Source organism: Megalopta genalis, chromosome 15 (genome assembly GCF_051020955.1).
Source record: "Megalopta genalis isolate 19385.01 chromosome 15, iyMegGena1_principal, whole genome shotgun sequence".
NCBI classification, from domain to species: domain Eukaryota; kingdom Metazoa; phylum Arthropoda; class Insecta; order Hymenoptera; family Halictidae; genus Megalopta; species Megalopta genalis.
Window position 1 is genome coordinate 328,590 of NC_135027.1, and position 26,459 is coordinate 355,048.

Here is a 26,459-nt window from a genome sequence, read left to right on the forward strand (position 1 = left end):
ATTAATTTATACTCTCTCCAATGTCTGGATTAAGTGTAATCGGTGTAATCCTATTCCAGAGCCGATTCTTGATCGCAGAGGATCGAGCAATCGGATGAATAAAAAACGTCGGTACACCATTGATTTATAAAGCGCAATGAAATTCTGTATTATACAACACGTGTGATAAACTAATACCAAGAGTTATACAAGTAAAAAATAATAATAATAATAATAATAATAATAATAATAATAATAAAAATAGTAATAATAATAATTATAACAAACATTTAAGCGACATTTATGATGGGGCATTGGCAAAAATAGGGTCTAGAGGTAAAGAAATAAAATATTTAATAAAAAGGACAGGGAGAGCAGGACGAAAGAGGGGGAATGTTGTCCTATATTCAGTCGCGATTGTCCATTCTCGTCGATTTCCGATCGACACGGCCCATTCGAAGCTTCGGCTGAGGGGGAGGGTCGGGATTCAAGGGGACAGAGGTTTCATTGGAACGCAATTTAGTGGATCGATCGATCGATTCCGCAACAAGGCCCGCGGGTTTCTTTTTAGCTGTGGGCGGTCTTTGGAGAACTAGAACGATTTTCCATGGGTTTAGTCCCCGACCGGCGACCGGTTTTTTTTTAACTCGTCGACGATACACAGGCCGGATCTGGCGTGCCATTGTCCTCGCTCATCGGCGAATCAACGATCACGTTCAAAGATCGCCGTTCGAGACCGCGATCGGCGCCGGACTCGTCGGGTTGTTCGCGCTCGTCGTCCATTTGTTCTTGTGCGGATCCACGCCGAACCCCTCGTCGTAGTTTCCCCGCGTGATGAACAGCTGCTTGAAGTGCGGGATGCAGTACAGTTTACCGTTGTTCAAGGTGAACGTGTCCATCCTGGTCGGAAAACAAAGGATCATTAGCAGACATGCGTGCCTCCTCCGATCGAAAAATAATCGGATCGCGGATCTCTGCGAGACGAACTGAAGATCTTCCGAATTGATTGCGAGAAGCGCGTGCCGCTGCTGTTTGAAAGTATGCGAACCTGTTCGCAATTAATTGGAGAATGTACGGAATCGATTGTGAACTTTTTAATTTCTCTGTATATAATATATTTCAGCAATAATTAAGTCGTATGTTTCACGAATAGCAAGCAAAAGTTGAACGTATTTCTGTGCCAGGAAATTGTACCGATAATTCAACTGAATATTTCACGAATGATAAGCAAAAATTATCGTATTTTTTTTTCTTTGTGTTAGGAAATGTATTGTACCACTAATTAAGCTGAATAGTCCGCTGATAATAAGCAAAAATTATAGTGCTGTTCTATGCAGTGTATTTCTTCGCTACGTTGAGAAATATGTTGCACCAATAATTCAGCTGAATGTTTCGCTAATAAGCAAGAATTCCTGTCTTTTTTGCTGCGTTAGGAAATACATTGCAAGAGTAATTCAGCTGAATGTAACGCGAATAACAAGAACAAAGTACAAGCGTATTTTTTGACGTCCGATCGTGTGCACAAGAATCCGCGGTTTAATGATAACTAAACCGCGGATTTTTATGCAAAATATAAAAATTGTCTCTAAATAAGAGATAGAAACTAAATGGAAAATTCTTTCTTTCTTTAATCATATAATAGCATGGACATTTTTTAATTACCTTCGTCCGTCTACTACATTAAATTGCAACTACAACTATCATTCTACCATTGTCTCCTAATTTTTCTACCTTGTCTCCCTAATTTTCCTTCAGCTTGTAAACAAAAATGGACAATTTGGGATACGATTATTCGAACCTTGCACCTTGTTTTTATAATGGTTGACAATCGGTAACTATAAAAACGCGCCGCAAGCCTCGAATAATCCTGGCTCCTCTTCCCAAATTGTCCATTCTTGTTCACAAGCCGAAGGAAAGAAGAATCAGCGAGAATTTACCGTACCGAATTTTGCTACAAATCCATAAAATCCGCGCTGTCCAGCGATAACAAAGTGGGTGGTTTACCTCAACACGCAATTGCACTGCAGACACCGGAAACACTGTTTGTGGAAGATTTTATTATTCGTCTCCACTTTCTCCAGGGGGTAGACTTTCTTCTGGCAGCTCTCGCAGACGTCCGTACAGCTCGCCTGAATCTCCTGTATCGTTTGTCGGGTTCAAAGAGGAAAAAGAAACAGAAAAGAAAACGAACAAAATAAAATAACGAACCGAGAAATAAAACCAGTCGACGGGGTGAAATGAGGGGATGATCGTGAAGATGTGGGGGGGGGTGGAGGGGGGCTGTTAGAAGCTTCGGGGATCGGTCATCTACAGTGTTCCCTTGTTACCGAGGGTCTGGAGAATGCGAGGCGATGGTCCCTGGTGATTCGGGAACGTCGCAAAAAACGGGACACTAGGGAGAGAAAGAGTTATATTTTCAGAGGATCTTTCCTTCGGGATCGTCGCACCCGAGCGAACGAAACACGGTTTCATCGTTCCTATCGAGTCTTTTTAAGAACTTGCGCGTAATTTGCGCGCGGTGCAGTTAGGCGAAACGAACGAATGCTATCGTCTGGGTCCTCGTTCGAGAGAAATTTCCGAGCTTTTAGCGCGCGATAAGTCGATTGAATCGTAAGAGCGATTAATCGTAAGAATTTTGAATTTTGTCGAACCTAAAAAACCTTGACACAACCATCTCGGAGCAATCGTTCGTTCGACCGAAATGCAGTCGTGGTACTCGCATCGGTTGCTATGTATTTCGTCAGGATGTGCCCTTTTATTTATCGTTTGCAATACGATCGTAATAAATCGTTACACGTGAAAGGTAAAAGGTAAAGAACAAGAGTACAAGTCGCTAAAAATTATACAATCCCAAGACGCAAACGAGGGTCTACGTGAAATAATAATAATATTAATAATAGTAATAATAATAATAATTAATAATTAATAATAATAATTAATAATAATAATTAATAATCATGTCTCGGCGGAGCAGGCCGGGAACCAAGCGCGGTTTCGCTTCAAAATAAATCCCACTCGCGGACATTTCATGTATGTGTGTGTGTGTGTGTGTGTGTGTGTGTGTGAGAGAGAGAGAGAGAGAGAGAGAGAGAGAGAGAGAGAGAGAGAGAGAGAGTGAGTGAAAAGGGGCGGAAAGAGAAAAAGAGAAATAGAAAGAGAGAGAGAGAGAGAGAGAGAGAGAGAGTGTGTGTGTGTGTGTGTGTGTGTGTGTGTGTGTGTGTGTACGTGTGTGTACGTGTATGTGTGTGATATATATATAAATATTCTCCTATCCGCCGATCAACAACAAACAATCGCGCTCGCGTGGCTCAAACAACAACGATTCCCCTCGCTGAATACAGAAACTTATTGCACTGAAATATCGATCATGGGGGACCAAGCTCCTTCGATGGGGGAAGAAAAAGAAGTATGGTAGATCTCGCTCGATCAAATCGTGTAGAGAATATGTATATATATACGAATTTATATAATCTATACCCTTCGATCTCTCTATGTAATACTCGGAGGTCTGGTTTCTTTTGATTAAAAAAATCACTAATGCCTCTAGATCTTGCACCTGACCCGGCTCGTCGGAACGGGACCGTGCGCACCTGCCTCGCAATCGCTCCGATCGATGCGATTCCAATAAGTAATGCGATTTCATTCGTTAATCGCGGAGAAGCTGTCACGCTGGCCTCGGACAGCGTCGATTCGACTCGCGGCTGTTTTTCTAACCAGCGTCCGCGGCGACGTTCGTAAATTGTAAATCTATATTAACGTTAATCGTTCGTTCAAGAAACGCGACTCGTTTGGTCCACTTTCGAAAGGATTGCGTCATCACAAAAGATGAGATTCGAGACTTCTCAAATTGCACATCGAATCAGAATACAGCAATGTCTCTCCAATCGACGTCCAGACCGACCACAAAAATGGACAATTTCGGAAGAGAAGATACGATTATTCGAGCCTTGCGGTTTATTTTTATAGTTATAAATTCTCCACAATTATAAAAACGTGCCGCAAGGCTCGAACAATCGTATCTCTTTCTCCCAAATTATTCATTTTAGTGGACAATCTGAGCGTCAGTAAGGGAGACATTACTGTGCAATTGCAAAGAAACAAAATGTCTGCGCGACCGAGAACACAAAGTCGTTTCAACGTCCGCTGGCGCTGTGCATCGAATCTAGAACCTCGATCGCTCGAACCGTGATCGAAGGATCCGAGATCGCAGGATCATCGGTCGAAGAAGATCGGATTAAGCTTCTTCGACGGCTACCCGTCCCGACTTGGCGCGCTAAATGATTCGGGGGTTCGATATACACGTCGTTTATATATTAATATATTATTATATTATATTATATATATTATATATTATATTATAATATAATATATTATATATATATTAATATATATATTAATTTGTAAGTATTACGAGTATGTTATGCGTACTGTGCGTCCGCGTTGGCAATGCTGAAGGACTCGATACCAGCCCTCCCGCCGGGTTCACGCCACTGCGGAGGACTCGGAGGACCACCGCGAGGCACCCCCGTGTATCGTCCACCCACTGAACACCATATAAAAATTATAAAAAGCCTATTTCGTTCGATGGGCGCTCGCCTCGCGGACTCGAGAGGCCGGTCTGTTTTATTCCCTAACGAAGGAACCAAGTGTGTTTTCCGAACTGTGTGTTCTCATTCAATTCACTGGGCTGGATCATACGACGAGGAGCTCGAAACTGTGACGCGCCTCTGACCCCTCCGGAAAACGCCGGGTTGTCGCGAAAGCTGTCAACGCGATCCTAGATTCGCTTAACGCTAGATTCACGGAACCCGTGAAAATGGCGGATCGCTAATTTACACGTTACTCACGGCAAACGTTGCAGTAACACTTGCTAAAAATCAGAATAAATGTCTCGTTATTACCTTTTATAAATCAACATGAAACAGCTGTTTTTCGTGCTCCGTAAATCTAGGTGCTAACAATTATCGCGTCGCTGCGAATTCGTCGCGCGAATTCCCATTTTAGAGCTCTATTTCATAGAGCTCTAATCATATTTCGTTTCCCTCGCGATCGAGACGAAACCGAGAACAGCGTCGTCGCCGACGCGCGGATCCGCAGTCTGCTTGCCACGTTTCAAGCTCCGGTTGTTCGGAGAACTTTTGCGACAACCCGCCGCGAGTAGTTCCCGATAGGAGAGGAACGTGCCGCGAACTTTTCCGCGCGGAAAAGACGCGTGGCGAACTTTTTCCGAGCAGCGAGGGGTCCTCGCGATTCTTTGCTCCCCGACTCGTCTTTCTACCGGCTGACGGTCCCCGATGTCCTGCGTCTAGCAAGCGGTAAAAATGACTCGAAACTCTGTAAAGCGTTCGAAAATGCCGGCGCATTTCGCATCCGCAGTGACTCACAGGTTTGCTCGAGCTCGTCGAACGACGATCTTCGAATCGCGCGGAAGCGTCGTTATTAGACGGCTGCGTCTGCTCTCGGTCGCGACGTCTTTCTATGATACATTATATCCCGAGTCACGACGTCGTCGTCGTCGTCGTGCGCGTGTTCCCGACGTTAACAAACAAATATCTCTGAGTCACTGCACAATTCGCGCGTAGCTGACAAACTCCGAAGAAACGCTTCCTTCCTCTTCGTCCTCGTCGGTTCCCGTCGCTTGGCACTCGCAGAGATTCTAAATTTCGCCCGAGGGAACGAAGCCCGTCGCGACACTTTTGGCACCAATTTGCGACGGCCGATTACGCTTTTTATTTGTTTCTTTTCTTTTTTTTTGGTTCGTTCGTTTGTCGGTTTCTGGCGGCGCGGGATCGCCGGTTCCTTAAGGGGGGTTTTCAGGTTAAATTCGGAGGTGTCGGATGCTTGATTTGGCACGAGTGGCGGGTGATTTTAGATAGTCGTCTCCAGGTCGCTGGAGCTTTGTTCCCTTCGCGGTCTCTCGCGCGAACTCCCTCGAAAATAGTGGTTACAAATGGTCTCGTGCAAAAACTGACTGGCTTCGAAAAGTTAGTCCAGCCCGATAGTTTACGCTCGCTGCGACGCGGATACGTCGAGCGGTCCGCGTGCGTTGAAAACGTTTAGGCACCGCGCTCGGTTAGACCGTGGGCTTCGGCGTGGACCAGGGCTCGCTGCAGGGCTCAGTTATCTCGCCGCGTTCAAGCTAACGTCCGAGAGGACTTTGTCACCTTGGACGAAAGTCCGAGACTTCGATTGGCCGTACAAACCCGACCTAGACTAGCCGAGAACCCAAAAAACTAGACAAAGCCACGAGCCAGCTGGTGACTCGGGGTTACACCGAAGACGATCAGCTAGAAGACCCGAAGCTGCTTCGAGGTCCAAGCTGGTTAAGAATCCCGGGAAGCTAAAGAACCCAACGTGGCTCGCAATACCCAAGTACGACTAAAGATTTCAATTCGCTAACAACTTAGACTAGTGGAAGCTAGCTGATATATATATATATATAAATCTAGATTACAGCTGGAGGCACGAGCCAGCCAAACGATCCGAACCGGTGAAAGGACGCGTGCTAGCGCCGGATCGCGGATCCAACGAAGATTTGCTAATGATCCGAGCTAGCTGAATATGGCCTAAGTCAGAGACCCAGATTGCCTGGCTGAAGATCGAAGCCGACGACCCGAGCCAGCAGTTCTTGGATCACTCGAAGATCGAACGGAGCAGCGAGATCTAGGCCACGGCCAGAGCAGCATCAATTCCATCGTGTTAGATCTACAGAGTTCCGGGTGCAGAACGGCCGACGTACCCCCGCACGCAACAATGTACACAACCCTAACGCTAGATTCGCTAAGAGAACGCTTGTCAGAAAAGACCTCTAGAAAAAGAAAAACCCAGAAAAGACCAGTAAAAACCGCACAATGATCCGGACAACGTGGCATCACCGTGGATCAACGCGAGATCCCAACGATCAGAGAAAGAGAGAGAGAGAAAGAAAGAGAAAGAGAGAGAGAGAGAGAGAGAGTTCGTGATGCTCCTGCGTTGGCGCGCGATCCTCCTCGATCCTCCTCTGTTCCTCGGTGATCCTCCTGCTCGAGTGATCGTCTCGCTTGTCCGCTTCCTCCTCCTCGGATCCTCGATGTCGCTGCTCGTGTGGTTCTTTACTGTTCGCGATCAACAGAGAATCGATCATGATCCATCCAGGCGACGGGCAAGCCGGTCGACAACACTGCAGGCTCTCAACGTCAATCGCAAGACCAAAATGCGTGGAGGGGCAGAACTCGTCAAACGCGGGCAAACACTAATCATGCTTTTGTCGCTTTTTGTTTTCGTTTTTTTTTGTTTTTTTTTTGGCAGAAATGTACGTGACACGAGCGGTTCTTTCGACGCTGGTCGTTTGTTCTTTCTTTGACATTGACCTTTTTTTCTTTTTTTTTTTCGTTCCGTGACAGTGACCTTCGACATTTCTGTTGCTCGTCGACCTTTCCTTTGGCCGCGCAAAGGAAACCGGTCGCCCAGCAGTCGCTCGCCTCACTTTTCCGTTATGTACACCGAGAAAACGAAACAAAAGTTCTGTCGGACGTGCGTTCGCGAACTCTCCCGGAACTCAGAAGTCTGCGTGCACGCGGTTACGAAAGACCGTCCGCGGGCGAACCGCGGTTGAAAATCGATCAAACAATATAGAAACGCCCAACTGAAACACAGGTGTGCAATGTCGCGGACGGTGTCCGGTCGCTCGCGCGACACCGCCGTGAATCGTGCTTTTAGAAATACACACACACACGCACACACACACACACGCAAACGTACACGCAAACGCATAAGCACACGCTCGTAAATTTTAGAACAAAAAAAGAAGAGACCGTGGAGAAGCGGACAGGGTACGCACAAGTTTACGACACACCATGCGGAGAAAACACACACGACACTGAGGGGCGGAGAGGGTGGCTGTGTGCTGTGCTAGGTGTGGGGTGAGTGGAGCGTCGCCTTCCTTCGAACGAAATCGATTAGCCTTCTGTAGTCGTTCTCGTCGTTTAGACGAACTCCGCGAGTCCTCGCTTCTTTTTACCTTTCTTTGCGACGAGTGCAAGTACGAAATGGTAACTCGTGGTGCAACTTTGGAATATTTTTCTTCACCGGTGTAAAGGTTATTCGGTACGAAATGGTAACAAAGACCAGGTGTCTTTGGAAAAATGGATAAAAGGTCGATGCATTATTTATGTGCAGAAATGTTCAAGATAGAGAAGTTGGATTCAAATGATTTACTCGTGTTTGACATGTTCGAGCAGGAAAAGAAATGATATCACGTTAATCAATGGTATAGAAATATTCCTGAAAGCCTAAACGGTTTCTGACTCGACCGTACACTAAATAAATAAATTTTGAAACTCTGAACAATGTCAAACAGCTTCGAACAATTCCAAACTATGTAAAAAATAACCCCTCCAAAAAATCGTATAATTTCACTGATCCAGAGGTTCTCGTTGGACTTTAAATAATGTCAAACAGCTTCGAACAATTTCAAACAATATCAAAAATAATCCCTTCAAAAAATCGTATAATTTCACTGATCCAGAGGTCCTCGTTGGACTTTAAATAATGTCAAACAGCTTTGAACAATTTCAAACAATATCAAAAATAATCCCTTCAAAAAATCGTATAATTTCACTGATCTCGAGGCCCTCGTTGATCTCTAAACAATGTTAAACAACTTCGAACAATTTCAAACAATATAGAAAACAATCCCTTGAAAAAATCGTATAATCCCATTGATCTAAAGCCCTCGTTGGTCTCTAAACAATGTCAAACAACTTCGAACAATTTCAAATACTATAAAACACACTCCCTTGACAAAATCATATAATCCCATTGATCTAGAGGCCCTCGTTGGACCCAACCCTAATGCATCCTTATGATTTCACACCGAAGTAAAACGGGGGTCGACCTTGAGCAACGAAGCAATTTCGCTCGAGCTCCGGCGACAGGCTAGAGTGAAAGAGATGACCGTGTTGTACAGTGTTCTGTGAATGAGAACCGGATGAAGGCGGATGAGGGAAGTCTACGAGGCCGTACTCACCACGAATCGATTGACTTTGACCTTGGTCGTGCGCGGGGATTCAGTCTGTTGCGAGCCGAGGGACTCGAAGCGGGCTCTTAGACTGCTCGCGGATTCTATGCTCGATTGTTCGCCGATGTTCTGCGCGATCTCCATCTCGGCGATGTGCTGGTTGCTCGACGTGACCGCCTTCGCGTCCGTTTCGTCCCAGTGCTCGAACTTTGCGCACAGTGTCTTCGCGCGCGCCGCATTTTGCGCCTGCTTCAGGAACTCGTCCTCCACCTGTAACAAGCGGTCGTTCAGTTTTATAGCCGTGAAAGGATCGCCGGACGCCGCCGATCCTACGACCGGCGTCGTTAACATGCTCGCACGAACAAGCGTTTCTTCTTTCTAATGAAAGCGGAATTCATTAGCACCTGGAAGAACGCTCGCTCGCTGGTTTCTCGGGTCACGAGCCAAGAGGAATCTTCGGGCTCTGCTTCTTTCACCAGAATCCGATGGATTTTGTACGACGATTCTTCACGGGGAAAGACTCTTCACGAATTGGAAGCTTCGCTTGATTTTTCGGATATTTTAACACTTTGCAGAAGATCATTTTTGCGAGGATTGTTTTCCTTTGGAAATCAAAGTATGCACTGAAGAGTTGAATAATGGAGAGAATGAACAGCGTATTCTGCTATACGGAGTTTCTTTATGAACTAGAAACTTTGCTTAAGTTTTCAGATAATTTAATCCTTTGCAAAAGATTATTTTCACTAGAATTGTTTTTTTCCTTGGGAAATCAAAATGTGCACACAAAATTTGAATAATGAGAAGAATGAACAGCGTATTCTGCTATACAGTGTCTCTTTATGAACTAGAAACTTTGCTTAATTTTTCAGATAATTTAATCCTTTGCAAAAGATTATTTTTACTAGAATTGTTTTCCTTGGGAAATCAAAATGTGCACCAAAAATTAGCAAAATGAGAAGAATGAACAGCGTATCCTGCTATACAGTGTCTCTTTATGAACTAGAAACTTTGCTTAAGTTTTCAGATAATTTAATCCTTTGCAAAAGATTATTTTCACTAGAATTGTTTTCCTTGGGAAATCAAAATGTGCACAAAAAATTTGAATAATGAGAAGAATGAACAGCGTATTCTGCTATACAGTGTCTCTTTATGAACTAGAAACTTTGCTTAATTTTTCAGATAATTTAATCCTTTGCAAAAGATTATTTTTACTAGAATTGTTTTCCTTGGGAAATCAAAATGTGCACCAAAAATTAGCAAAATAAGAAGAATGAACAGCGTATCCTGCTACACAGTGTCTCTTTATGAATTAGAAACTTTGCTTAATTTTTCAGATAATTTGAACCTCTGTAAAAAAGACTATTTTTTCTAGGATTATTCTCCTTGGAAAGCTAAACTTTGCGCCAAAGATTTGAATAATGAAAAGAAAAATGAACGTCCTGTTACAGAACGTGATCGAATTATAACGTTGGCAACTCGAGCGATTAGTGTTTCTTCTAGAATTTCGAAACGGGATCTAGGTGAAGAAAATATGGCGTGAGAGATATGCAACTGTTCCTCGAACGTGCTAATTAATTGCCAGCAACGTGCCAATTGAAACGATTCCATCGCAGTGCTAACACGGTCGCGATATATCGTACGGCTTCTACTAGAATATTCAAACATTTTAATCTACTTCGACAGTCCACGCACGTGTTACGAAGCTATAAACGGCCTAACTGCGAACCGCGTTATAGTCACTAAATAATACAATATCTCCCCGAGGGAAATTGCCCGGACTCGAAAGGTATTAACGAGTCAGCGTCATTAGTCGGCAGTCTGAAGCAGAAACGATCGGTTTCGAAGAAAGCTAGTATAATGTCCATCATTTATCACATTCGAGCGGTAATACGAGACTGATGCGCCTGCCGAAAGAAAGTTCCCCCTCTCCCTCTAGTTATCTTGTCTCATCTTTGTTGTGTAGTCGTACTAATTGAACGGATGCCTCGAATCGCTGTGTAAACACTGTGATTGCGAGCTCCAATTAAATCAACGCCGGCTAATCTTTTACATTCAATCCGCACGGCATTCTTGGGACTATGATCTCCGGACTGAAATTATTATCGTCGGGGATATAATTTCGTGCTCGTTGCCTGATCGACGCTTTGTGAACCAAGAGTTCTATGTATGTATACTTCGACACCTTTCGAAACCTGCGCTCTATTTCGCCGAAAGAAACTCGACGTTTTTATTCGTTCATTTCTGAAAGCGTAATCATGTTCTTCTAATCAACTGTGTCCAAACGAACTTTCTACATTTTTATTCGAGATTTTTATTCGAATTATTGTTCGACTAATGTTATCGTTCTTAGACGAACAGCATTCGTGTCGCTGTTGCAAAATTAATTCCGATATCTGCGTGACCTTTTAGGAGCAAACGGTTCAACGTAAAATTACCTAGCAGATTTTCTTGGAATCTTCTCAAATCTCGTTCCCAATCAGAGTTGTGCGGAATTACGATTGAATTACTCAAGGAATTATGATCACGAGGTAATTCAATTATATTACAATTCAGTCATATTGTAACTCGTGATTCGGATCTCCGCTCGATGAAATTATTACAATGCAACTCGCGATTGCAATTGGAGTACAATTAGGACTTGCGATAAAACTGACTTGAACTCGCGAATTAAGAATTAATAAATTAATAAGTAATAAGAGAAAGAAGTACGCGAAGAGAAGATAAAAAATGGTATCCCACTTATTCAAAGTTCTGGAACGTAATTTAAAGGATTGTATATCAATTACGTTGCATTTCAGTTACATTGTGTATCGGTTACACCGTATCCCAATTGCATTGTACCTCAATTGCACTGCATATAATTGCACTGCATATAATTGCATTGCATATCAATTACATTGTATTTAAATTACACGATTACGCGATTAAAAGAATTATCTATCAAATTAACCGAAAGCTTTCAATTGCATAAAATCGGCTTTCAACGTAGTTGAACTACCGTGCAATCGAAACGCAACATAATTAAATTGCAAGATCGAATCGGCAAATCTCTGTCCTCGACAAATGCGCGTTACAGAAATAATCAGGATGCGAAGATCGAGTAGACAAATTCCAGAAATATTTTCGCAGCGAAAACGTCGTGATAAAGATCGGACATTTGAGGAATCCGAGCGACGACTTCGAAGCCACCGACGGTCCCCTCTGCCAGCCTCATACATATTCAATCCGCGAGAATCTCTCTCGGCGACGTCGGCTCCATCTTGCTACGGCTAATAAACGCAAGCATTTTCCGCGCGGAGAACAATGAGGCAACGAGTGCCGATCGACGTAAACGAACCTTATCCGAAGCTCGCACGTAGTTAGGATCCCTTTCCTCCGTGCTGTCCTCGCCTTCCGACTCCTCGCCCTCCTCCTCCTCCTCGTCCTCGGAGCCCGACATAGGCGGCTTCTCGTATTTGTCCTCCGGGGGTGGTGTGAACCGTTTCAAAGGCTTCGGGAATTTTGGTACCTCCTTCTTGGTCGCGTTCTCCTCCATTTGCCTGAAGATCGACAGCATCTTCCTCGCGGTGTCCGTGTGCACCACCTCGTCCACCCTGTCCTCGGCACGCACCACGTCTGGATCGCGGTAGATCTCGCGCTCGGGGGAATCCATCTGCCGAAAGATCCATGGATCAGTATCGAATAAATCGCGGAAGATATATGAGCCGTTTATTTTGAAAGTGGCATAAGTCACTTTACCGTAATGAAAAGTGGTGATCTTTTAATGTTGATACGAAATTATTCATACTGAGAAAAATATCAGTTTCCTGAGATAACAAGTACAAGTAAACCTTCTTGAAAGTTAGCATCCATATTTTGAAACGTGCTAAAACGCAAACCCTTAAATATATCGATTTAAAAACAAAGTGACTTATGCCACTTTCAAAATAAACGGCTCATATATAGATAGAAAGTGCGAGGAGAAAATTCTGTCCCTTCAGGGAAAAAAAAGTTTTTCTGCCCCTTTTATTCTGCAAACGTTCAGTGTCTAAATCTGGCTTGTTTATCGAATTTTTTATGTTTTTCTTTTTACATCTATTAGTAGATATTATTCGAGTACGTTTCTATCTTGATTCAGTTTAAAAATGAAAGACGATAAATAGCGACGTTACGATTATTGAATTGCACAACTATTGTAACTCGTTAATTATTATAAGTAATACACAATCATTTACAACGATTAACAATGTGTTACAATCGTTAATTTTTGTAATCGTTGATTACTTCTTGTTTCGTACTTTCGATCACACTCTGTACCACAAAAATGAAGCAGTAATTGTCTTTAAAAATGAGTTAGGGCGAAAATCAAAGCTGTTTAATTTTTGCACGATCTTCAGCGTGAAATTTCGCTGATTTTCTATATTGCCGCTCGTGTTTTACAAGCTGTATTTCTTTAAACTCGAGAAGTCTGCAACACACGATTTCTCCTTTCGTCAAATAATTAAACACAGTCTCCTCATTCTTCGAATAATTGAACAACGATTTCCACTTTGTTTTCGAAGGATTAAGCAAACACACAGTTTCCTCTTTGTTCAAAAAATTAAGCGAACACAGAGTTTCCTTTTTCTTCAAAAAAAAAATCAAGCACACGCACAGAGAATGTCTATCGAGTCGAAAACGACGATCAATATTTCGTAATAATTTTGTGAAATCAGTGCAACAAGGGAACATCGTCTCTCCGTTCCCTTCCGACGATATTCTTTCCGATCCCCGCTGGCTTGTTCCAGCAGTACCTGAATCAACCTTGCTCCGGGATGCAAAAGCGGAGAACACCCACGCGACTCCACCGGAGCGAGAGCCGAGCACGAATGTCTCGAATGGACATTTTTACGGAACCGAGACCGGACAATGAAAAGTTCGCGTGGCACAATAGCCGGCGCGCGGCGCAGGATTGTTTTCGACATTGTTGGAAGCCGGCGAGAAGTCCGGTTCCCAGCTACCGGGACGATTCAATTGAAACCGAAACGCTAATTTCCCCGGCATTTAACCTTTCGTGCGTTCTCAGGGGAACGAGCACACGGGACAGAGACTTTTCTTCGAGCAAATTACAACCGAGCGTAGGCAAATGAATAAGCACGATGGAGGAGGAGGGCGAGGGGGGGTCGCAGAAGGGAGAATTCCGGCGGGCGTTTCAACCGTGGAAAGAGGACGACGGCGGTGCAGGAAATCGAGGGATAAAGGTGCAACTTTCCAGGAACGAGCGGACTGAGTCAGCGGCGCGAGGCGTTCTCGCTTGTCTAACCGTGGCCAGGTAAAGAAGGCAGGGGGCCCGATGACAACGCAGAACCGCCCGGACAATGTCCAGCACGGCGGTGTTTTGCGGTATTACCTGGGACAGTCTGCGCCACGAGCGAAACATCGCGTCCAGCATGGTCGCCAGCTCGGTGAACACTGGGGCCGGCCGAAACCGTTTCACCGAGCATCGACGAAATTGATAGAGAAGCACAGCCGGAGAAAGCTAATTAGTTCGGGCTGCTCGCACGGATCTTTATTAATGACGTTTCGCCGGCTGTTATTTAGAAAGAGAGGCCGAATGATTTATCTGTTCGACGAACGCTCGCTGAAAGATTTCGTTTGAGAGCGAGCGAGCGAGCGAGGCCAAGCTCGCGTCCGCTTTGCCGAACGCTGCAAGGCGAGACACCTTTTTACGCGGTCTTTGTGCCCCGACGATGAGAAGAAACTTCTGTGGTTTTTTCTCCTCTTGTTGCGTTTTTTTTTCTTTCTGCTGCTTTCCTTCTTTTTTCTTTGTAGTTTCGAGCGGGGTGCGCTTTCGTCGAAAGGAAAGCGACGTGCGCATATGCATCCGCGCGCGTCAACTGTATCGACTTTGTTGTACCGTTACGGCGGGGAGACGAGAAAGCTGGCAATTTTCTGCGCCGATTACACCGTTTACCGATGTTTCGAGGAATCGGGGAAGGGCCGACGATTTTTTTTTTAGCACCGACGATCCGTGGGACTCCGGCCTCTAACCCTCGAATGCATTTTCTCACCGACGATCCTATGTACGGATTCTGTGTTGCGGATCTTTGCGTCGATTAAAATTGTCCGTCTCGATTGGAGAAATTATTTTAGATGTTCGTTTCTTAACACGTTCCGTGCCGAGCTTTTTTTACTCGAATCTTCATACTTTGATATTTTACTAAAACTTGATGTATTACGTGCAATTATTAATTCTCGTACACATAACAACGTAACAAAAACTTATCAACGCCCATTCTTGCGGTGGAAATTGATTCTTCGGTTCTAAATTTCTCGTAAACAATTTGTTCAGTTCACTAAGTAAACATGCAAGCGTGTACCATGGATGGTACACGTGGCACGGAACGTGTTAAGAATAAAAAGTAAATTGTTATGTATGAATCGTTTTGAATGGTAGAGAACGGTAAACATTTGTGATCATTTTGTTAGACGATTTCCAGCTGTTTTCTAAGGATACTCTTTCACCCACTTGTCCCTACCGTGTCCGAAACGAGCATGACTAAAAAATATTCGCGAAAGGATAAAGACCGGGAAGTAGGACACGTTGCTCAACTGCCAAAAAGAATATACTTAAAGGTGTGCTTCATGCTTCTGTGACTCTTAATTTCCAACGTTTTCGTTCGTATCGTCGTAATTTTTAAGGCGATCCGTCCAAATACGAACAAACATAGACAATGACAACTCGAGTGCAGCATTAAAAAAATAAACCACGGAATTCTCAGTTATTCTACGATATCCACTAATTTTTTTGATATTATAATTTCACTCGACGTGTGTGCGGAGAAAATCGAAACTCCGATGAATCATTAAATATCGAAGAAACGAAAGGATATTACCAAATTTCGTCTTTAAAAAAGTTATCCGAAGAAGATCTCAATTTTCGTCTATATTCAGTAACTTTTCTTGTATAATAATTTCGTTTATAGCACGTAGAAGAAGGTCAAACGTTGAAAATAAATCGAAAGAAGAAAGAAAAAAAGAACTCACTCCAAAAAATTCTGCACTTCTCGATCATTCGATTCCACTGATTTCTGTGAGAGAATTGTACTCACAATATGTAGAAAAAGCCTAAATCTCTACGATTCGCCAAAAGAAAAAAATAAAATGTAGCCGCAAATATCAATCATAAAAAATCTCCAAAAATTCTGAACTTCTATGTTACTCGACTCCACTAATTCCTGTAACATAATTGTACTCACAATATACGAAATAACGCTAAATCCCGACGATCCGCCGATAGAAGAAATAAAAATGATTCACGTCCACCGCTGAAAATCAAGCTCGCGAAATGCCGTGCTTCTCGGTGACTAAATTCCGCCAATTTCTTTCAAATAATTATACTCGCGGCGTACGAAGGGACGCTAAACCGCGTCGATCCGCCAAAAGAAGAAATAAAACGGAGCCACAAACATCCGCCGTAAAAGCTTGACTACAAAAATTCCCGAGCCCTGCAATTAAATCTCCATTAATTTTCCTAAAATAATTATGCTCACGGCGTACGAGCGAACGCTAGAAAACCTCGACGATCCGCCGAAAGAAGAAATAAAAACGGAGCCACTCGCGTCCACCGTTAAAAATCTCGCTCGAAAAGATTTTAGGCTCCCCAACAACCGAACTCCGTCGATTTCCTTCAAATAATTGTACTCACGACGTACGAGAGGACGCCGAAACCTCGACGATCCGGCGAAAGAAGAAAGAAAAATGTGGCCACTCGCGTGCACCGTTAAAAAACCGCCTCGAAAAATTCGACACCTGTCCGCGGCGCGACTATGTACGTATCTGTTTTGTAAACGATAATCGTACTCACGGCGTGTGGAAAAGATGCCTAAACGTCGAGACGACGATTCACCGAAATACGAGCCGAAAAAATGGGGCCAGCGTGGGGCCTCGGGGAGGAGCTCGCCTCGAATGATCGAACAGAGAAGAAGTTCTACTCACGTTTGCGTTTCGTGTGTCCTTCGTTGTCGCGTTGCTGCGCCCCGTAAAAACTCACTGCGCTCGGAGAGTTGCTCGGAGAGAGGAGAGAATCGAACTGAACCGAACGGAGAAAAGAGAGCCGTAGCCGTCAGAAGGGAGAGAGCCTTTTGTCTCGGAGGGCCGGCGAGGTCCGAACTGGCAGCGCGCGGCGTGTTGCTATGCCGTTCACACGAGGAGGACGCACAGCTCTTACTGTTCCCCCTTCGTGAGTTACTGGGAGGGCCACAGTGGTCTGCTCGGCCTGCTCTCTTCACGAATGGAAGGATGTAGGAATACTAACGGTAAAAGTATGGCTGCTGACCACTCGAGGGGGTTCAAGGACAGCGGCGGAATCAAGTGGCGGCGGCCACTTCGCGGGCTTTCGCAGGCTTTCGCGGGCCACGATCGTTTGCTCTTCCCGTAATTAACAACCCCCCTCCTCCTCCCCCTCCCCCCTGCTCGATGGCTCGATCATTGATCTCCCGGTACTCGATCGTACCGCCGCCGGGTCCTCGGTGACCCGCGCACGCGGAATTTCTTCGTTTAATCGACCCTCGATTGCGACGGAACAGCCTGCGTTTTTCTGCGGCAGTTCAAAATTTGTCCGAACGAGGGAAAATGTTTTCTGAACTAAAGGAAATATTTTTTAACATTGTTAAGTCCCTCTGCGACCGAGTAAATTAAACGATCGATTAAGCTCTTGGCTTACGAATTATTTTCGGAGAAACGCGCGGGTGCAGACGATTTAATTTACCGCAGTTCTGTGTATAAAATATTTCTGTTTTTATATTTAATATATTTATACAAATGTGAACACTATTTGTAACGGAACAAAGTTAAAAAAACGCTGATATTAAATGAAAACTGAAAAAATATTCTTCTTAAGTTTCAATAAAATTAAGAAGAAAATTCTTAACGTAATTGAAATTATCGCGAACAGAATTTACCAACTATTTAAATTCCTTTTCGATATTGTCTATTTTCTAATTTATTCATTGTAACTATAAAGACACAGTTTTAGATAGAAAGAAAGGCAACAGAACGTGCAAACGTTGTAATGGGTTCGTCGAATCATTTAAAAATGATTTTAGAATCGTTCGAGTAATTTCCGCAATTTACTCGGCAAATATCGCGCGCTTCTGTACCGCGATTTAATTAGACAGTAATACGGTGATCATACTAATTGCCCTCCCCACTCCAACCGCGCCATCTGTGACATACGAGTGGCAGGATTGGGTCGAACAAGTACAGCGAGTCCCCCATGGCTCCTCTTCGTACGCGAACATTGTAATATCGCCGCGTCGAATTTTGACGTGCACCGGTCAACGCTGATAGCCTGATCCATCAATTGCACTTTCTCTTGAGCAACGATACGCTTAGGCAACGCGTGCGTTTCGATAAAAATAATCGGCCTTCGATATTATCGGCTGGAAACGTATTTACGAAACGCTTGACTCATTCGGCAGTGATTCGGAGTAACCCGGTTCTGCTGAACGCTATGAGTCGGTCGATATTTTAATGGAATCGATAACAGTGTGACGGGGAAGGATCAATCGGGTAACTATGACAGGTACAATCCATGCGATTAGGATCGCGTAAAATGACCAATCAATCTTCGCCGGAATGGAATTTCTGGGCTCTCGTTACGTATTAATCCATGCATTGTTTAGGACCGAGCTGAACCGCCGAGAAAACTAGTTTAATTAACCCTCTGTAACCTTACGTATTTCAATATAAGTTCAATCTTGCAACCGTGTATTATACGTTAACACTATGCCCTCCGCAGATCTTAGATATGATTCTTTCGTTTGACGCCGGCATAATAGCTTGGAAATTTTAGATTTAAAAAAAATTTCGAAAATGGCGGTAATATAAATATAAATTCCTAATATTATATTATTTAATTAATAATATAATTAAATTAATATTATATTATATTATAATAATATAAATATAAATTCCTAAAATTAAGATAAGTCATCCAAGAATTTCCGTGCTTAATTCTTAGTTAAACAAGCACAATGCTATAGTTAGTCTGCTGCCTTTTAACACCCGAGAAATATAGTTCAAATGTTATTTCAGTTTTTTAAAATGGCCCAAAGTGGTACCACCGGCGTACAACAGATAGTTTTTGCATGGCACCAGCGTGGTGCCACCGGACGGCATAGTGTTAAATTTGCGCTATCTATTTTTGCAATATTATCATCTCGCGCGCTACACGCGCGCGAAATTTCACAGCGGTCGTTAGAAACTCCCGGCGTTTAAATAAGACGCAACATGAATTAAGGAAAAGCGTGCAAAAATCGCGGAAATTCTCTAAAAAAAAATTGTGGCGACCACAGTGAAACGAGAATCGAAGAGATCCGCCGACCGGATGCTTGCATTATGAAACGGCGTTGCAGAGGGTTGAGGATTAAATCACACAACAATCCTGTTAATTGTTAGATTGCACTCTGCACTCGATCGAACCTTGACTTGACCGTCTCGCGGAGGGGTAATGCGGAACTGCTTCCGCTGTTTTTCCGGCTCCTTGTACGACTCGAAAAATTTGAATTTGTTCGATATGTCCGAGGTCTCGACCTGGACCTCCTCGGTGGTGTCCGAGCTGCGTACCACGTCGTCCGAGACTTGACGACCCATGAACGCCTTGTTCGCACAGGTATCAAACGATTAACCATTCGCAAAAAAACTGCACCTCCGTTGAACATTGCGAACAATCGTTCGTAGAAACTGTTCAACTATTAGCTTGGTACTAAAAAACAAAAATCGAGGAAAACAGAAGCGAAAGACTTACGTCTCTGGCGCGACGGGGCGTGTCTGAGGGTGTCTTCGGGTTCACCGGGGTCACGGGCCTTCCGGTTTTCGCTGCCGAGGCGTCCAGCTCCAGGAACAAGGATCTAGACTTCCTGCTGATGCCTGCGAAACAAGGGTTTCGTTAGTTATTAATTAGGAGTAAGAATTAATCGCTGAATCGGCGAGGTCTGGTCAAACTTGCACTACGAGCTCGGTTGAATTGCATGTTAACTTTATCTTAACGCTTTTTAGCAATGATGTACCTTGAGAAAATGACGGTTTCTTAATATTTTTAAGACATAACAGTCTTATTTCTAGATCGATGTTCCTTCTTTAATTTTCTAATTATCGGGGGTTTTACAATATTTTTATCATTTCTTCGCGAAACTCTGTACTCCAGAGTCTTCGCGACCTTCGAAAGTGTCACGGAAATTCCTCCGGGTCGAACCTCGGTAATTTCGAGTGCCGTTACACGCTTCGGGGCGAACCCTCCCGAAAATTCCGGGTTTGTGACACGCCGCGGCTAACGAGGAGGACGGAGACGAAAGTTGATCTTAATCTCGGAAATAGCCTTATCGTCACGTCCGCGTCGTGAACGTTATCGACGGAGAGCCCACGCGCGCGTTCCATCGCGATGAAACAGAAAGTACGAAGAGCTCGATGAAATAAGGAATACTGCCAAACGACGTCTTCGCTCGAAACTCGCAACTGTCTCTGTATGAAAGAGAATTATGTTTACAGGATCGCGTGGCGAAATGTAGCACCTCTGCGTCACTATGACTGGATCAATGGGGGCCGGTGCGAGCGCAGGTTGGCCGTCACTGCGCCCTGTCTATTTCAAGACCCCGAACAAACGTCCCCGAATACACGCCGGATCGATAGATCAATCCGAGAGACTCTTGGCGTTCGGTTCGACGCAGCAGCCGCCATCAAACTGGCTAAATAATCGCCGGCTTTAGATCCCCTTTCCGTTTCTGCGACGTCTCCATCGCGCCGCAAATTCGACCACGCTCCTCGCGTACGTACATTGTAGCAAGTTCTGTGATCGCGTGAATAATCGTCGATGCGCCGGCGAATCCGTGCTGGTTAATTAGATGGAATAGCAATCTAAATATAAGCGGCACGCACCTGCCGCGATCACTTCCTCGTCGGCCTTCTCCGGTTTCGGTTTGTTGTCCGTCTCGTCGTCGGAGCCGGCGATCAGCTCGCCCCTCTCGAAACGTTCTTTGATGGAACGCGCGTGGGCGGAGGAGTTCTGCAGCTCCTCGGCCGGGTTGATCTTCGTGACACGGTCGCTTCCGGCCACCGCTTGCTGGTACATCTCCTTCATTTTACCCTGCTTGCCCTGCGACAGAGATCGAACTTCTTTTATACCGAAAGTAACCGCAAACACAAAGCCGGCGACGCAAGACCGACTTCTTTGAGACGCGCCGGAAAATGTCTGTGCTCGGAACATGTCCAGAAGACGTCTAAGATCGTCGTTCGAACGAATTCTATTTCGCCGAGATACGTATAAAAATGTCGACGACAGAGATTCGTAGTATTTGAAGTGTATAAAAAGATGTTCGAAGCGGAAAAGCAGCCTGAAAATGACTGAGACGATGATCGTCGTTTGAATAAATTCTGGCTCTGTGAGACGCGGCCTGGAAAAAAGCGGCCTGAGAATGGCTAAGATGGACCCCTGAATAAATTTGACTCCTTCGAGACACGTCTGAAAATGCTTATCGTCGAAAATCGCCGTAAAAATGACCGGCACGATCGTCCGAATGAATTTTCACGCATGAAAAATATCGAAACTTTGACGGCAGCTTGCGAGACAGGTGAACGGGATCGGTTAAGAAAAGCATTTGAATGCGAAGCACGTGAAAATTTGTCCGAGAGGAACCGCGACGTTTCACTCGTCGCTTCTCGGTGGGACATTGAAAATTACAGCTGCTAAGTTATGAAACCGGACTGAAGGTGTTTCGCCGGTGTGCTTAAAAGCGGCCGGCTGTTCCTCGGCTTCTGGGCGGTCGCCTAACTCCGGTCGGCCGACAAAGCGGTGTTCCCGGCTCGAACGGGCCGCAAACGAATTAAAACGAGGCGAGCAGGCTTCCTTTAATCATTCGAGTAAAAAAGCAAATTGTTCGCCGGCGATCGTCCGTCGTTTCACCGCGTTTCAGCGCGCACGAGAGACTGCTTGCGCTACATTTTCCTCCCGGGAAGTTTTTCTGCGTCTACGTCTAATGGGCACGATGTCATTAGCCCGGACTACTTCGCGACTTTGCCCGCGAGTACACGCCGGCGAACGCCTCTTCTTCTTTATCAGTGAAAGAAGAGTAATCGACTTGTGTTTTCGTTTAACGAGCGGATCGATGATTTACCATGAACAGCCGCGAACGGATGCCCGCGATCTCCTCTTTCCTGGCCTCCCTCTGCACCTTGCGTCTGCCCTGCTGGCTGGTCGTCTCCCAGCGATTCTTTATGTCGTCCATTTTCGTGAAACTGATCGGCCGCTCCCGGGTCGCCCGTTTCGCCTTCACGATCTCCGTCTCGGTCTCTGCGAACACGGAGGCACACGCACACGCTCAGAGAGAAACTTTCGAAGCTCCCGGCTCGGTAAGTCGCGAGGAAAGCTCCCCGAGGCGAAACGTTTCAGGGACTTTCGGGTTCGAGGGATGCGGAGCTACCGCCATTTGCGTCCAACTTTTGCTACACGTCCCCCCCTCCCCCTCAGCAGCATCAAGTTTGCTCGGGAATTTAGGGGTGGGTTAACCTCTTGCCTCGTGATCCTGCATCCGTTGCATTTGATCGCGAAATGATTGCGACAATGCCTCGCGAAAATACGATGACTCGCGTGTATACTCGGGCAGCTTTCAGAACGGAATAACATTCTTAGAAGTGCACGAAATCGCTTCCATTCTTTCCTTTTTTCTATTTTTTTGTTTTCTTTTTTGTTTCGAGACGTTCGAGAGATTAGCTTACTAAGCAATGTCCTATAATATTTTTGTTTTATAATTACGACTGGTTGATATTCGCGTTGTTATTGTCACGGTTAGACATCATTTTTTAACACGGTTTCATTCGAATCAATTTCATCATTTTGAATACAATTTTTTAACCATTGTTGAGTAGACTAATTCTTCTACCGGCGAAAAAAGATTCGAGTCATTTCTGGTCGATGATCGTGGCAATGTAATAAGGCGATATTAAATTCATCGACTTTTTTGCTCGTGGCCCAGTTTCATCATTCTAATAATATTAGACAGGATAACGAAAAAAGTAGGAAGAGAAGAATTCTGGATAGCAATATACAGTGATTCGCATTAATATTCGGACACCCATGAAAACAGGATAACTTTTTTCGTATTGGACGAATCAATTTGAATTCTTTTTCGACGATAGAGGGACTAGCCTACTGGACAATGGTTAAACAATTGTGTGATCGTTGATTCGAATAAAACTGTGTTAGAAAATGACGTGTCATAACGAATATCGACCAATCGTAATTATAAAAGAAAAACTGTACAAACGTTGCTTAGCAAGCTAATCTCTCCAACGTTTCGAAAGAAATAGAAGCGATTTCGTCCACTATTAAGTCCACTTCTTGACTTATACGAGTCATTGTATATTGCACTATTTTTCTCTTGCTGCAACTTTCTCTCGTTATCCCGTCCAATATTATTAGAATTATGAAACTGGAGCACGACCAAAAAATTCGATAACATCAATATCGCCGCATTGCACTGCCGCAATCGTTGACCGGAATCTGCACAAGTTGCATTAGGCAAGAAACGCATTAGAAAGAGTATGCATTATCGAAACACCATGAATCGAATATAAAAATACATAGAATAGGATCGAGCGAATCTGAATGCGAAGATAAAGCTCGAGCGGATCGTTCCAGGCGGATACCCGAATAAAATTAATGAATCCCCTGTTGGCCAGGTGTCGTTATCTCTCGTCAAGTAAAAAGACAACAGAATTAGCCGTAATTAAAATCGTTACTGCGAACGGTGGGCACTCCGGAGCGCCGCTTTCAGTCGGTCGAACCTTTTTCCTCGGGTTGCAGCTTGTAAACGAAGAGGAAGAGATCTCCTCGCGGCGGGCAAAAAATCCCTCTCCCAAGGAAATGTCCGAACAAAAGGAAGAGAAAGGGCTCGCGGGAGAATGCCGACGGGGGGAAGGAAAGGGGGAGAGTGAGAGGCGGGAGAGACTATCAGCGGAACGAAGAAGCCCGCGATTTGTACCAAGGGGTGGTTCCGGTCTAGAACTTTAAAAAGGTTGATGTTTTTTTTCGTTCGTTCTTCAGTTTCCGCAACGCTTCAAGAACATGCTGATAAGAGGAAATTTTAATATTCTAATAATTGACTGGCGGAGCAAATATCTCGAAGATTAATCGATCAATTTCACGTGAACTCGGATTTTAAATTAAAGAATATACTTTTCCTACAATATCTCGAGCTTTTTTAACGAACGTGGAATCGTGGAAAATTGATTAAAAATCTGATGTTTGACCTTAGAAAGAAAGTGATTGAGAAAAAGAAGCTAAATGTCCAGCTGTCCAAAGAGAATTTTGAATATTTAAGAAAAATGTTATATAATTTCCTGTGTGCTCGAGAGATACATAATAAAATGTCGAAAACCCTTGTCGCCTCATTTAACTTCGTTCCAAAGAGATCCTAGAAATGACCTTCTTTTTGGCCTACCAGACCGGAACCTCCCCTTAAATGTTTGCCGGTGCTCACCCTCTGTCTCCTCGAGCTCCTCTTCCTCCTCGCTCTCGCTCGACTCCTCGTAGGGGATCCCGTTCAGGGACTCGTCCGCCACCCCGATATCCATGCCCTTCGCCTGGAATCTGCACAAAAACACGCGCAATGTAGACACGAACATTTCCGCGGATTTCCAATCGGCGATCGCGCGCGACGCGTCCGCGGACTGCGCCGGGAAACCGCTGATCGCGCGAACAACGCATCTGTCGCAACACCGCGAGGACCGCGTTTTTTCCCCGTAAGCTCGTTCTATATTAGCCAGGCTTCGCTTGCACATTTTCAAGTGACAATGCAACTTCGTACACCGTCGCGTTGCATCGCGTTGCACCGCCGCCGCGGCGGCACGGTGCAACGCGGCGCATAGCAGCACAATTGTACCAGTGTCGCTTCTTGCCGCTCGCCTCGGTTAATGCGTGCAGCGAAACGCTGGAATGCAATTTGCGACCGGGCCATGTTATTACGATGTTAGTGAGCGGGATGAGACACTGTAAATTGTGCACCAGATGCACCGAGGGGGGAACTATTTTTGTGGGTGCTGGTGCACTGAATCGGTGCTGCGATAACATTCTTGTCCGGGGGCGTTGTTTTTGGATATTGTCGGCTTGGAACGATCTCTATGTAAATCTGAGATTGATGATGTTTTTTGTACACTGTTCCTAGTTGCATCTATAGATGCATTTCGATGTTTTTGGTTGCCAGAAAATGGAGGAATTAAACCCTGAACCCTTCACTGCTAACAATTACTCATTGAAATATACTGTAATTTATAAAGGTAACAATGAGATATTTATTCTGATTTTTCACGAACGTTACGCAAGTGAGACATGTATTGAATAAATAACTCAAATACGTATTTTGCAATCTGAATAATTGTAAATTAAAAAATGAAGGACCTGTCGTTATACGATGACTTATATAATAACTTCTGGATCTGCTTATGGCAGAAATTTATATATTATTATTATTATTATTTATAATATTTAAGGATTGATATTAAGAGCTATGAATTTTTTATCAGAAACAATGCTTTGGATTCTGCTAATTATATTCTCAATAATTCTGCTAACCAAAAACTGAAGCAAATAAATAGCTAAAAAATTAGCAGCCTCGATCAGAGAAGGTATTAGGAGCTTCGCGAGTTAACAACATTCGAGAACCTGTGGCAAAGAGTGCAGCAATCTCTAAAACTGTTCAGGCCAGATGGGAACAATTGGCGATCGAAGGGAATAATCGCGGATCAAAGGTAGCAATCGGCGATCGGGACGGTGCCAATAAAATCGTAGGCAGGCCATAAGAGTGGCCGTTGTGCCGATCTCGTGGAAACGAATCTGTGTCATGGCTGGCACGAGAACCATCTCGACGGCCCACGGGGCCGAGTCGTATAAGGCCGTGGAACGAGCGGAGAGAGTGCGCGATTATATCGATCGGGTCGGGCTCGAATCATCCTGAATCCCTCGATCGGTCTCTAGTCTCTGGTCTCCACTCACTTGGCGAGCTTGCTGAGGATGCTCGGCGACCTCTTCACGGCTACCTGGGACGGCGACCTCTCGATCTCGTTCGCCTCTGTGCCAGCCTTTTCGAACACCTTGAACCGGGACTTCACGTTCAGGCTCGACAGCTCCTCGAGACCCAGGTCCGGTTTGTCGGAGGCTGGAACGCAGATTGGAGAACGTTTTCATTAACGCGTTAATCACCGTTCACGCCGCCACGGCGCCGCACTAATCGCGACCGGTGGGGAGCCACCGCGGATTTCATCCGCGGATGCACCAACGCCGGCTTGCTACGCGGTTATTATTTCCGCGGATTCTCTGGGAAACGCGCGCCGAAACACAAGCCGGCGCATCTGGCGGTGTTAAATAGACGGCTTGGAATCGTAGTGGTGCAAATCGCATTTTCGAAAATTCTGACGCGCGTCTTGGTATAATGATAAGAACGATTTATTTACGATTTATTCGTGTATGTGG

At 44.7% G+C, this 26,459-nt stretch overlaps 1 protein-coding gene across 16 annotated transcripts in view; it reads right to left on the reverse strand.

Annotated features, from left to right (window-relative positions):
• Positions 1-123: 123 nt before the first annotated feature.
• LOC117229286 (uncharacterized) overlaps positions 124-26,459 on the reverse strand; it is a 117,023-nt gene continuing 90,687 nt past the window's right edge. For 14 of the 16 annotated variants that reach the window (XM_076526438.1, XM_076526435.1, XM_076526433.1 and 11 more), the window contains 10 exons: positions 25,983-26,145; positions 24,472-24,581; positions 22,108-22,283; positions 20,873-21,089; positions 19,746-19,867; positions 19,421-19,597; positions 12,315-12,629; positions 8,987-9,247; positions 1,984-2,117; positions 124-879 (listed from right to left, as the gene is read on the reverse strand). In XM_076526438.1, the coding sequence (XP_076382553.1) occupies positions 696-879; positions 1,984-2,117; positions 8,987-9,247; positions 12,315-12,629; positions 19,421-19,597; positions 19,746-19,867; positions 20,873-21,089; positions 22,108-22,283; positions 24,472-24,581; positions 25,983-26,145 (1,859 nt within the window). In that variant the 3' untranslated portion in view covers positions 124-695. Of the gene's footprint in view, positions 880-1,983; positions 2,118-2,714; positions 7,074-8,986; positions 9,248-12,314; positions 12,630-19,420; positions 19,598-19,745; positions 19,868-20,872; positions 21,090-22,107; positions 22,284-24,471; positions 24,582-25,982; positions 26,146-26,459 lie in introns of those variants that run through there. The other 2 variants (XM_076526437.1, XM_076526441.1) reach the window with 2 other exon arrangements.